General features: G+C 33.4%; 1 protein-coding gene across 4 annotated transcripts; it reads left to right on the top strand.

Moving 5' to 3' along the window:
• Positions 1 to 713: 713 nt before the first annotated feature.
• Positions 714 to 13,749, top strand: LOC107779582 (SNF2 domain-containing protein CLASSY 4-like). 4 transcript variants are annotated; one of them, XM_075249218.1, is made up of 7 exons: positions 714 to 797; positions 1,100 to 1,189; positions 8,505 to 10,091; positions 10,283 to 10,405; positions 10,800 to 12,671; positions 12,797 to 12,902; positions 13,434 to 13,749. In XM_075249218.1, the coding sequence occupies exons 3-5, from the start codon at positions 8,523 to 8,525 to the stop codon at positions 12,627 to 12,629; spliced, it is 3,522 nt and encodes a 1,173-aa protein (XP_075105319.1). In that variant the 5' UTR covers positions 714 to 797; positions 1,100 to 1,189; positions 8,505 to 8,522; the 3' UTR covers positions 12,630 to 12,671; positions 12,797 to 12,902; positions 13,434 to 13,749. The 4 variants fall into 4 exon arrangements, with proteins under 4 accessions (XP_075105319.1, XP_075105318.1, XP_016455519.2 ...); XM_075249217.1 differs by lacking the exon at positions 714 to 797 and adding an exon at positions 856 to 954; XM_016600033.2 differs by lacking the exon at positions 714 to 797 and having other exon boundaries at positions 1,013 to 1,189.
• Positions 13,750 to 13,830: the final 81 nt, after the last annotated feature.

Genomic DNA, 13,830 nt, shown 5'->3' with positions numbered 1-13,830 from the left:
TACTTGTAGGAGTTTAAGTTCTATGCCCGAATAATGAAAAAAATATCCATATAATCAGGTCACGTAAAATGTAATTCTAGGTAACTCCATTTTAAAGCATTAATTGGTAACTTAAATTAAATAACAAGTAACTTGTTATTAGATGTTAAATTGCTTGTTAGCAACATCAATCCTTTCTTACATGCTAATCTTGATAATATCATTAACCGTAAGAAATATCTTTATACCATCAGTGTTGTTTAACTACTTACAATATCTTAGCTTCCTTATTGTCAAATTATTACTCTCTTAGGTCCAAAATAAGTGATTTTTTTGATTGTTTTCACGCACATTAAGAAATTCACTTTTTAATATTAGTTAGCAATGAAATTGACCTTATTAACCTTTACTATCTCTTCACATAAACACTCCTAACACATACTCCAACATTAATTACTCCAAGGGTAATGTAGAAAAAAAATAATTAATTCATTTTTGAAATCTGGAAAAATCACTTATTTTGGACCACAAAAAAAAACACTTATTTTGGACCGGAGGGAGTAATTACTTCGTATACTTATCGTAGAAATTTATCAATAATTATTTTATAAATAATTTAATTGTATATTCGCACGTGTGATGTACATTGTAAGAATATACATGATGATAAAGTATGAGAAATAGGATTTAAGTTAATAATTAGTGCAAAATGTAGACATTGAAAATGAAGGACAAAATTCCAATTAGTCATTTACCAATAACAAAAATGAAGAAGAAAAGTTAGGCGCATCATTCCCCAATAATGAAACCATCAACAGGTAAATTTACCCTCAATGTTATCGAAATGTATTTAACCTATGTTAGTACTTAGGAATCCAACTTTATCTCCATCCCCAACCCACTACATTAACCCCCCAAAAAAGAGTGTATTAATTTGTTTTTACTACTATTCACTTTTCGGTAAGAAAATCTTAGGTAAATTTTCTATGTGGAAATTGAAATGTATATAATTGGAGGAAACCTCCCTTTTGGCTCTTTATAAAAGGTACATTTACTTTATTTTATGTTTCTTTCTCATTGACTAGTTTTCTTCTTCTTCTGGAAATCTCTGAACTTTCAGTCCAAACTCCGGCGAACTTTCAGTCAAGCTCTGCCGCGTAAAGTGGTGGTGATCGCCGCCGGGAACACTTCGCTCGTCTTCAATACATCGGTAAGATAAATTATCTTTTCTAAACTTTTTCCTCAATTTTTTTTTAATATTTTTTTTCCTGCCCTATCATTGTTGGATTATATGCTTCTGTCTCTGTGGGCCCAAATGGGGAGGACCTCTTTGTCTTCTTTGTTGCTTTTTTCTATTCACTTATTACTCCATTATTATTATTTTTTGTTTTTCCTTTTTTTGCATAGAGCTTTTGAAAAGATTGTGTTTCTATTTGTAGCTCCTATTTATTTGTGTCGAGCTTTTTGAGGGAGAGGAGGAGAGGTGAGTTTTAAGTTCTATGACTCACTTATAAGGTAATATAATGTTATCTAGTAAGTATTGATGAGTAGCTATTAACTAATAATAAATGGTAAGTAATATAAAAACCAAATTAAATTGTACTATGATGCAAAAATTCTTTGTATAGTAAAAAAATAGAAAATATATAAGTTGCTTCCTATGCTGTGAGTTTCCTGCTCAATCTTTACGGGCGTTGTTTTTACTCGTTGTATTTGTCCAAATTGAATTTATTTCCTCCTTCCTAGGCCCTCTATCAGAATGCATGTTGTGTGTGGCATACACTCAGTCTTGATGATGCCACATAATAAATTTTATTTTTAAATATTTATTAGTCTAATAATATAATTAATCAAGATAAATATTTTACCTAATATACCCAACTACTTACCATAACCCGTTTATTCCATTTCATTTAATTTTACTCCACCATAAAATTTTTCCAAAGAAATCCAAAATAATATTCCCCGAAATAGCATTGCTGAGGGCATCTCCAACCTTTACCCCATTTTTGATCCCCAAAATGGAGATCCCCATTTTGGGGACAACTTACTCCAACCATTTCCCCATTTTTTTCCCCAAACCTTTTTATATTCTTCTAATTCTTCTATATTATATTATTATCTTTCATTTCAATTTCATTTTTTAATTTCCATTAAACAAATTCCATCTTTTATTTTTATTAATTTGTAATTTCCATAATTAAAACAATTCCATAAAATTTTAAATAATATAATTTGTAAGCAATTATTATAGATTAACTAATAATTCAAATAAAAGTGAAATCATTGCGATACAAGATTAATTAAATACATATTACATAACGATAAAATTCATTCGAAATACTAGATAAATATTCAACTTCAACCTCTAGTATTCTCCCATAAATGATCTATTAATGCATTACGAAGTGCAAAATGAGCATCTTTGTCCTTATTTCTTCTATGTCGAAATAAAAATTCTTGAAATCGTTGATTTTTATCTACTGCCATTTCTACATAAAAATAATAAATGCACGAAAATTAATTTATCAAAATTATACACCAAAGTTAAGATATAATATTAATAAAATAAAGACATTACATAGGCATAACTAGGTATATATCAAGAGATAAATTAAAAGATTAAATAATAAAATAATAATAAAAAAGTGTTGAATAGTAATGGGGGAGATGAATAGTGTACCCCATATTTGAGGTAACACTATTCATCCCCATTTTGGGGACAAAAATGGGGGAGGGTTGGAGCTAAATTCCCCCAAATATTTCCCCAATTATGGGGGATGAGGGCAAGGTTGGAGATTGCCTGAGCGCTTGAATACCAGCAACTCAAAGAATCCACATACTCTTTTGTTCTTGTTGAATTATTTCATCTGCAATTTTATGTGGGTCTCGTCAATTAATAATCTAAAAAAATATTTTTTTGGGTTAATAAGATAAAGAAATATTACTCCAGCAAAATTAGAGAACGAAGAGCAATCTTGGTTGTGAGGTGCAATCTTGACGTGAATGATGATAGTGTGTGGGGTAAAACTTGTGATTTTAAAAAGATGAATTGAAAAAAATGAGGTGATATTAGACTCCCAAGTTTTATTCTTTAATTTTCCATCTCAAAAGAAAATTTTATTTTGTTTATCCATAAGTAAATAGGGTACTGTGTTTGTTCATAATTGAGTACTTGTTGTTCCCTTCTGGCAACTCAACGTAAGTAGATGGGCAAAAATGAAGGAAAGATAGCTGAAGAAGAAAAGAAGAAAGAGGAAGAGAAGAAAAAAAGATAAAAGCATAAGAAAAGAAAAAAAGTTAGTACTAATTTCATTTAATACAACTAATTAATGTAATTAGTATGACTTCCAATGAAAACAAGACATATGTAGTATTTAATCACTTTTTGACCATTTTTCTATTGTCACGTGCCTTTTGTAGTGTGAAAATAATTCCTCTGACATGTCATTTATTAAGGAGAAAATAAATTTAGTTTGAACAAGTACAACGAGAAAAAATGACATCCATAAAAATCGAGCGAAAAACTCACTTTTCGAAACAATTGCAGGGAGCAACTTATAGTGACTTAAAACTCTAATCTAATTACATGTAATGGCTAACTGGTACATTTCAGAATATGATAGATTGATAGCCCCACTATATATGTAATTAGAGCTCTGTGCATTGATATTTTCAAGGATTAATTATGCAATGTTAGAAGCATTTTTTTAATCTAAGTAAATTCAGCACGAAATGCCCGATTTTTTTTTTTTTTATCACTTTAGGCGATGAAGTTGTGATTTTTTTTCTTTTTTCTTTTTGCTATAGATATCTGAAAGTGATACTAGAGAGTAGTTTGGTAGGGAAACAAGTTATACGACGAAATTATAACGCGGGAATTAAATAATAACGAGATTATTTCGTGATTATATGTTTATTGGAATATGTTTTGGTTCATCAGACTAAAAATGGGATATACATGGTATAATAGTGTTTGGTGTATACTAAATAAGTAGGGATTAACTTTTATTTTCAGTTTTAACTTTGGATTGGTTAATAGACTTTGGGAGAAGAGCCTTGGAGAAGGGCATCTTTGTCATTTTAGAATTTATCATGAGATTAATTAATTTCGTGATTATTATTCCACCCTCGATGTGGAATAGAATAATACTCAAGTATGAGATTGATTAATTCAGAGATTGCTAATTTCGAATTCAAAAAATTCAATCAAACGCGGAATAAATCCCGCATCCAATCCCAAAATTATTATTTCTTATCCTACGTACAAAACGACCCCAATAGACTAAGTGCCTACTATAGTTTTTATACATGTGATACTTTTTCTTCTTTTATATGTTTTCGGTTTATATGTGACATTCACTTATATTGAGATTTCCGTAGGACCAATAAGTTTTAAAAGAAAGAAGATGAAGAAAGACAAAACTTTTTATTAAAAAGTAAATTCCATTTGTGTGCATATTATTTTTATAAATCGAAAAAGACTAAACAAATTACTTAAACTTTTTCATAAGCTAGATTATGTAAGAAATTTCATTTTCTTGAGCGGCACTTCCATTTGTGTGCATATCTTTATACATGCAGACAACTTAGTATGGACAAATAATACATAAATATATATCCTATTAAAATGTAGGCAATGCGTGCATCTTTATATGTGTTTGCATGTACTTGACAATTTTGTTATCTTATCTTAATACTATCTTAATTTTCATTGCGGAATACATCTTAAATTTCAATTCGAAGAAGTTAATACTTCATTGATTCTTCAAAATCTAATTTATATGTTTGTAATTGTTGTTTTCTAACATTTACTTAAGTGGATATGTTTGTAATAAGTGTCAATTAGCTACTCGGCACCTTGCACGAGGACTCATACAGTCAGTTATTTCCTATATTAGTTGCTCTCTCGTGCTTTGCACAGGTACACAACTTAAGGGTCGTAGGCATGTGAGATAAAAGATAATAATTTCGGTAGCAAGATTATTTTATCTCATGTTTGATTGAATTTTTGAATTCGGAAATTAATTAATTTCACAATTGGATATTAATTCTATTCCATATTGAGGGTGGAATAATACTCTCGGAATTAATTAATCCGAATAAACTAAAACAACAAAGATGCCCTTCTCCAAAGCTCTTTTCTCAAAGTCTTTTAAACAATTCAAGGTTAAAATTAAAAATAAAAGTTTATCCCAACTTATCTTGTATATACCAAACACATGTTTATAATATATCTCGTATATCCATTTTTAATCAAATAAATCAAATATCTTTTAATAAAAATATATTCATTAAATAATTCTATTAATATCTAATTTCCATATTATAATCCCATTGCGATCATGTGATTACTTGTTCCCTTGCCAAATGACCCCTTAAAGTATATACAGACTCATACATATATGTCCTATTAAGATGCACACATATGTATTTGAGTAATAAAAAGTTGTGCGTTCTTATCTTTAGCATCATAAGTTAATTCAAAATGAAGAGCTAATACTCGGATTTATTTTCAAAATCTAGCTTACTACAGTCTGTGAATTTTTATTTGACTTTTGGTTCGATGGATATATTTGTAAGTATCACCTAGCTACTTGCACGTGCCATGCACGAGATCTTATTAATTTATTTTTTTGGTACTTATGTGAGTTTATTTATGTAGACGATGTGGAGACTAAAATTTTGTACTATTTGTTCGAGTAATTTGCTCATTCTCATCTTTAGTCATAAACTCAAAATTGAAGAACTAATGCTTCATAGATTTTTCAAAATCTGATTTAACTTTAATTAAGTGGATACATTGGTCTCCCTTCAGTCCACTTTAATTGGTTTATTGGTCTTTTATTTTTTGTGATCCTTAATATTTGATTTTTTTAGATATCAAAAAAGAAAAAATTCTTTTTTTCAAAGTTGCTCTTGGAGTACAGAATCTTTGAGTATTTGTTATATTTTCAATAAACAATCTAAAGAGATAGTAAAGATTAATATGGTCAATTTTATTGTTAATTAATGTAAAAACTAGATTTCTTAATATGTGTGAAAACACAAAAAAAAATCAATTAAAGTGGACCGAAGACGATAATTAAATATCAACTAGCTCCTCGCCTGTGACTTTCTTGAGATCTTATACAATGTGCTGTAATTGAAGGGTCGTTTAGTTACCTACATAATGATACTAATCTCGATAGAAATTTAGGAATTATATTTATTTTATATTTGATTGAGTATTAGTAAGTATTGAGATAATTTTATACCAAAAATCTTGATATTAGCTGTCCATATTGGATGTGAATTATAATCTTACGATTATAATATTTCAAACTAAATAACCCTGTTGTTATAAGTTAAATTATATATATTCCATTCTCCTTAGACAATTGACGTCATTATAGCAAATTAATATTTATTTGCACATGTAAAAGAACGAAAAATGAATAAAACAAAAGCTTCGATGGTGGGTGGGTGGGTGGGTTAGATATTCTTTTTTGCAGCTAAAGATAGATGAGATATGTCACAAAATACCCAAAAGATTTACTATCCACTTTGTTTTTTTTTTTTTTTTGGGTTGGGGTGGGGGTGGGGGTTAGATATTCTTTTTTGAGGCTAGAAAGATTTACTCTCTTCTAAAGCTAAAGAGAGTAAAAATAGCACGATTTAGATTAGTCATTCAAAAATAGTCAGCGTTTACAAAGTCTTTGAAAAATGGTGATTATTTTGATGCAACACAGAAAGTTCTAGCATAATATACTGGAGAATGGTGCATCTGTGTATGAACTTCCAGTAAATTATGCCGGAACTCTAACACGCAAAAAGTCCAGCATAATATACAGGAGATTGGAGCATCTGTGTATGAACTTCCAGCATATTATGCTGGACCGGTATAATATACTGGAGTTCCAGTATATTATACTGGAGTATTTTTCGGATTTTGAACAATGTTTTTGTTTAAATTTATCTTTACATGAAAAATGATTAAATTTGATTGATTTTGAAATTGTGACTATTTTGGAATGACAACTTGTAAATTTTGTTATTTTTGAATTTCTCCCAAAAAGAGCTGAAGTTGTTCCATTTTGTTTTTATGTAGACAGATTTTCTACCATAGTCTTTGTACACGTGACGCAATTTGCTTATCGTTAAGTTTTTTTTTTTTTTTACTTTAAATGTAACACTCTGACTAGGATCAGATTTACATAAGGGAGCTAAAAAGGCTTTAAAAGAAAAGAGCAATCATTTCATTGGAAGAAAAAAAAATCATTTACAATGTAAAGGGAAGTTGACGTCCCTTAAAACTCATTTAATTGAAAAGAAATTCCCAAATCAAACAAAAAAAATTAGTAGTAGTAATTTTCTTTCATATCATTAATTCTTTTTTCTAATCTCTATTATTTGGTGATATTATGGTTTGAATCTGTATGAACTTTTTTTCTTTTCTTTTAAAAACTCCTTTCGATTCAATATATGTAGAGTTGTTCAATTTCAAGAGTTAAACGACTTATTCTTTAATCATAAATTTTTTGTATGTCTTTTTAAATATTTGGAATTAGTACTATTTATGGAGTTTTTAAATATTTAAATTTTATTTCAAAAGATTAAAAATTTGAATCTCAAACAGCAAAAAAATATTAATAGGGAGTACTTTTATTCGATGTTTTTTTTACTTTCCCTAGGTAAAAAATAAGCACAAACCTTTGGGTTTTGAAACAGATGGTCTATAACCTACAAAAAATGATTAAGCTACTCTACTCTGTAACCTACCAAAAGTTTCATTAGACTTTATTACCGGTTGGGGGTGGGGGTGGGGGGTGGTTATTTTGTAGTGTGTTAATAAATTCACCCCATAATTATCAACTTTTTACAGCTGTAAAAAACAATAATTATAGGAGTAATGAACGAAGGAACCAAAACATTCCTTAAAAGCCCGTTTCAGTATATATATCTCTCTCTGCTTTTTATACCTTTCCCTCTCTTTTCTGACTCTGTTTCTCTTCCTTTACAAAACCAAAAAAAACACCACCCACCTCCCTCTCTATCTCCGCCTGTCTCACGCAGGTTTCTTCCCGAAAAAGTCTCTTTTCTGTTCTCTTTCACTATCTCTTATTCTATGTTAGTGTATACTTTCAAAATCTATTTTATTGTATTGGTCCCTGGAGTTTTACTCTTTTTCAAGAACTCAAAAAAGCTCTTGGTTCTTGATTTCTTTGTTATACAAAAGTTCTCTCTTTATCCAGGTGAGTGTCTCTATGTAGTTTGTAAAATCTCCAAGTCTGTCTTTAATATACACTACTGTATGCATGTGACTGTTCTTTGATGGGGTTTTAGCTGGGTTTTAGTTTTTTTAGTTTAAGTTATAACTTGTCATATTGTGTAAAAGATTAGGTAAACTGATGGTGAATATAACTTAAAGGAGTAGGTTTTTGTATTTGTTCTAGTGTATTAGTGCTTGTGCATTTTGATCAAGAATATTGTATGTTTTGATGTTAGTATTTTAATATTTATGATGTTCATTGGTTTTGGTTCAGGTGTAGTATTTCTAGAAGATGGATTCAGGGGCAGCCTCTTTTCCAAGGAGGAGGACTAGACAACAATGGGATAGATATTTCGTCGAGGTAATTGAGAAGAAGAAGAGGTTGAGTCAAAGTGGTAATCCTCCTCAGTCTTCTAGTAATTGTTCTGTGAATATTGGAGATGATGTTGTAGCTTCTGGTGATATAAGGGAATCATCTAGTGCAACAGGAAAGCTGACTAAAGAAAACACAACTTGTGGAGTTGACAACAGAAAAATTGGAAAATGGTTAGAAGATGAAAGTATGGTAAGAAGTTTGGACAAAGGTAAAAAAAAGATGGACAATGGGAATAGAATGCTCAGTCCAGGAACTTGTGAGTCCATGACGAAACGGACTTTCGTCCAGGAAATATCTGATGATGATGATGATGATGATGATGATGATGATGATGATGATGAAGAGGAAGAGGAGGAGGAGGAGGAGGAGGAGGAGGACAGTGATCCTGACGTTGTTGTCACTGGGGAGTCTGCTGCGGTGTCTGCTTTAAATAGTGGATCAGGTTCAGGATCTTGGTCCAATTGTGTTGGGTTAAGGAGTCCTATTGTCACTACAGCAGATGAGGTTGTTTCATCTACCTCAAGTATGTGTAGGACACGGGGCCCTAGTGAGTTGCATAAATCAGAGGAGCCAACTGATTTTGAGGAATCAGAGGACGATTGTGTAAAATCACAAGAATCTAGTGATGATACAACAGAATCTTCTGAGTCAGAGTCTGAAGCTTCTAGCGATGAGGATAATGATGACCCCGAAGATAAGGATTATCGGGTGAATGAGCCATCAAGTTCTAGCGAATCAGACCACGACGATGATGGTGTGAGTTGTCATATAGAGCTTCAAGACAATGAAGAAGGAAAAGGATCTGATATAAGAATTGGTTTGGATGATGACGATGATGGAAGAAAGGAAACAGAAGATGATGATCCTGTAGAGCAACAAGAAAATGGAGAAGGAAAAGGGGAGTCAAATGAGGGGCTACTACCTGACCTTGTTTTTGATGGTGAAAAGCACAGAGGCCGAGCATATCTTCTTCGGCCACGCTCACTTTCTAAGTCAAAAAAGAGGAAGTTAAACCATGGAAATTGTAGTAGCCCCATTCTTCTCAGTGATGATGAGGAGTCTGAATCCCCATTTGAAGAGGGCACAGAGGCTTATGACTCAACGCGAGATGCTGCTCAAAAGGACAAAGTTGATAACTTGGTGAAAAAGGTTGCTGAAAAGGAAAAGGAAAAGGCTGATGAATCTGTGAAAAATGCTGCTCAAAAGGACAGAAAGACTCGGAAGAAGTGTATTCTTAAGGATCTCGACTTTGTGAAGTTTGTTGTTGATTCTATTATAAATGTTGATGATCATGATAAACTTGCTTCTCCTGAAGGGAAGGAACAGTTTCCTGTCAAAGAAACACTTCCGTTGATCTTCCGGTTTGAAGACGAGGACCCTCTCCCCCCGGAGAAAGAAGAATGGGAAAAAGAAATTGAGAATTTATTTGCTGAAATGGACATGGGTATCTTAGAATCATGTATTGGCTTCACAAATCCATCTCTGGTGGGCTACTCTCTCATTCTGATTCAATTATGTTTTGACAAACTGATAGGCAGCAATACTCTATGCCTTATTGTTTTGAACTTCATTGAGTGTGTCAAAATTCTAAATCCTTATTTCTCGTTTTTCATTTGTTCATATCTTAAAGTTAACAGCTTCTAACACTATGTAAAATCTCTTTTTTGCTGATGCAGGTTGAGAAAGTTAGCGGCTGCCAGATGGGGAACCACCATCTTATTTTAGATGAACAAATTGGACTCATCTGTAAAGTTTGTTCACATGTGCATCTGGAGAGCAAGTACATCTACCCTGCTTTTGTAAGTATATGAGTTTGTCTGTCATGCGCTTATCCTTTTCAACTAGAAGCACCATTTACAAGATGCGTTGTTATCATGTAGCTGGATCTACATTGCAACCTTGACAGATTTGTAATAAGTTCTGGACTGTGGATTTTTTTTCCAAATATAGTTTGCTGCCGCTTACTGTTTTCTCTTTCAATTACAAATCGACTTGCTAAATATTTAGAGTATTAAATGGAACTAATTCAGTCTATTAGCTTGTGAGGTTTTGCTTAGTCCGTAGAACTATATTTATACTTGATAGCCTTGTTTACATATTCTTTTGCCATCCTTATATTTGATTTTATACACTGTGCTCTCCTATATGTATTTTCACTCTTTAATGTTTGTCTTGAACTTCTGTCATTTGCAGGCTGAGAGAAACCGGGGGAGGCATGAAAGAAAGTATTTCGGAGAGTCGTCACCGTTCTTGGATGTTGACGGGTTTAGATTTGATGATCCTTCTGCAGTCCATGATTCTGCTATTTATGTGGAAGGAACTGTGTGGGATTTAGTTCCTCTGCATGCCAAAGCAACAATGTATCCTCATCAACGTGAAGGATTTGAGTTCATGTGGAAAAATATTGCTGGAGATATATACCTTGAGAAGCTGAGCGAGCCTTTATCTGCTAGTAGGGGAGGATGCATAATCTCACATCCACCTGGAACCGGAAAAACCCGTCTGACCATAGTATTTCTTCAGGCATTTCTGAAGCATTTTCCAAAGTGTCGGCCTGTAATCATAGCTCCGCCCAAGTTGCTGTCTAACTGGGAAGCCGAGTTCCAGAAATGGGAGGCGGACATTCCCTTCCACAACTTGAACAACAATGATTTCTCGTGCCAAGAAGATGAAGTCACGGTTGGTCTCTACCACTGTTTATCCCATGCCGGAAGAAAAAACAAACACCATATACGTATGGTGAAGCTGAAATCCTGGGCTAAAAGTAAGAGTATATTGGGGATCAGCTATGACTTGTTCGAGAAGCTCACCGGAGAAAATGGAGATGGTTATGCCAAAGAGATTAGAGAAATACTTCTAACATTACCTGGCCTTGTGGTCCTTGAAGAAGGGCATACTCCTCGGAATGAGCAAAGCCTTTTGTATAAAGCTATGACTAAGGTTGAAACGCAGAGGCGTATACTTTTGTCTGGAACTGTCTTCCAGAATAACTTTAAAGAGTTGTACAACACCCTCCGCGTAGTTAGTCCAAAGTTTGCTGCAGAATCTGAGCAGAAATGGGCTTCTCTTAGCAATTCTATTGACACAAATGCCCGAGCATTGGAAGAGCTTAGGGATATGATTGCACCACTAATCCATATATGTAGTGAAAATGTAAAGATGAAAAGCCTTCCGGGTATAAGGGACACACTGGTATACTTGAAGCCCACAGATTTGCAGAAGAAGTTGCTCAATATGATTCCAGAGTATCCAGGCTCATTTGACTTTCGAAATATGGTGTCTCTGATCTCTGTTCATCCTTCATTAGTGGCAAATAAGAAGGTGTTCTCTGACTTAGAAAGTCAGCTAAATGAAAGAGAATGTCGGTTGGATCCAAATACTGGAGTAAAAACAAAATTTGTCGTTGAACTAATCCGACTCTGTGATGGCATGAGAGAGAGGGTTATAGTATTCAGCCAGTTACTTGATCCTCTAAGACTGATCAAGGAGCAACTCAATTCTCTCTTTCACTGGACTTTAGGCCGAGAGATTCTATATATGGATGGGGAACTTGATGTAAAGCAGCGCCAGAAATCAATAAGTTCTCTTAATGATCCTAAGAGTGATGCGAAAGTGCTGCTCGCATCAATAACGGCCTGTTCGGAAGGAATAAATCTTATAGGAGCCTCAAGAGTAGTTTTGCTTGATGTTCACTGGAATCCCTCGGTAGAACAGCAAGCCGTCAGTCGAGCCTACAGGAACGGTCAGACTAAATTTGTGCATGTTTACTGTCCAGTGGCATCGAAATGGGAGGTTAACAAGATTGAACAGCAGACGAGGAAAAAATATCATTCTGGTGTACTTTTGTCTAGGAATGAAGCGAATACTTGCAAAACAAATCCTTCTTGTTCTGTGCTTGAGGACAACATACTAGAATCCATGGTTCAGCATGAGAGTCTCCGTCATATTTTTGAAGAGCTACCTCATGAACCCCGTGCCTATGGCTTTAATTCTTTTAACCAACCTCCAAAAGTGAGCATTTAGGTCAGTTTGGGAATTTCAGGAAGCTTCTCCTGCACAATGAAGGTATGCTTTCTTCTCGTTTGCTGGTAACTGAAGCAATCAAACTTGTTTTGTCTATTTCGTCAACTACCTGTTTCTGAAAAAATGGCTAAAATCCTTTATCTCTTTCTTGTTATTCACCTTGTCAGATTGCTTGGAGTGTTTTTGCGTATGTGAAGGACACCTTTTTGTAGGACATACAGCTGAGCGTCGAGGAATTTTGAAGCCACCCTTCTCTGTTGTATTATATGACAGGTACACTAGCATACCATTGATAAGCTTTTCCCTGAAAATGCTAAGTGGTGTATTCACAAGAACTGCTGTAATTAATTCCTCGTCACTAATACTGATCAATCATGCCAGAACATGGAAGAAGTCATTAGTAGTTACTAATTAGTGCCTTTATCGACTACTACTATTATCTGGAGAGAGAACTCTTAACCAAGCTATTACGTACTATAGTTTCATTCGATACTACATTGTATTTTAGGTGTTTATACTGAATGTAAACATTAGGAATGGTGTTCTTTTAGACATGAGAGATTTTGGTTTCGAACATTTATACGGTTTGCAAGTGTGAAGAGGAGCCTTGGCGTAACTGGTAAAGTTTATAGGTTCAAGTCGTGGAAATAACCTCTTATGGAAATGTAGGGTAAGGCTGTGGTCCAACCCTTTCCTGGACCCCGCGCATAGTAGGAGCTTAGTGCAGCGGACTGCCTTTTTTATACGATTTGCTAGTGCAAAAGGGTAGATTATGTTTTCTTATTCCTTTCCTTCTGGTTTCAGGCATTTTGATGCAGTTTTGTGGGTTTGAAAAGAAAAAGAAAGCAAGAATGTGCAGATTCACACCTTGTTAATGAAGAAATGTTGATTCTCAAGTGGCAGATACAAGTTTTGATGTTCTTGTAACTGTAGAAAACACTGTTTTGCCAGTCAAATTATTTGTTTCAGAGCTGTGAAACACCTCTTGCTTCTTTTTATCTACTGTTAGCCTTGTATATGGGAAGCATATGCTTTAACATAATTGTATTTGGCTCAAGCCTTTTGGTAAATTGTATATAATATTATTCAAGTTGTAGATGGCAAACTGCCTTCATGCCTATTTGTATCCACTTTTCATTATATGTACATTAAAATTTCAAGATTTATTTTCAAAATAATTAAGTGAATATTTTATTTGGCT

This window comes from Nicotiana tabacum, chromosome 1 (genome assembly GCF_000715075.1).
Source record: "Nicotiana tabacum cultivar K326 chromosome 1, ASM71507v2, whole genome shotgun sequence".
NCBI classification, from domain to species: Eukaryota; Viridiplantae; Streptophyta; class Magnoliopsida; order Solanales; family Solanaceae; genus Nicotiana; species Nicotiana tabacum.
The sequence above is the reverse complement of the archived record's forward strand: the minus strand, read 5'-3'. Positions and strand labels throughout refer to the sequence as shown.

Bases quoted from the DNA above. Each gene is read 5' to 3' on its own strand.
- LOC107779582 (XM_075249218.1), top strand. From the start codon at position 8,523: ATGGATTCAGGGGCAGCCTCTTTTCCAAGGAGGAGGACTAGACAACAA. The intron at 10,092-10,282 runs GTGGGCTACTCT...TTGCTGATGCAG, and splicing joins GCTTCACAAATCCATCTCTG to GTTGAGAAAGTTAGCGGCTG. The intron at 10,406-10,799 runs GTAAGTATATGA...TGTCATTTGCAG, and splicing joins AGTACATCTACCCTGCTTTT to GCTGAGAGAAACCGGGGGAG.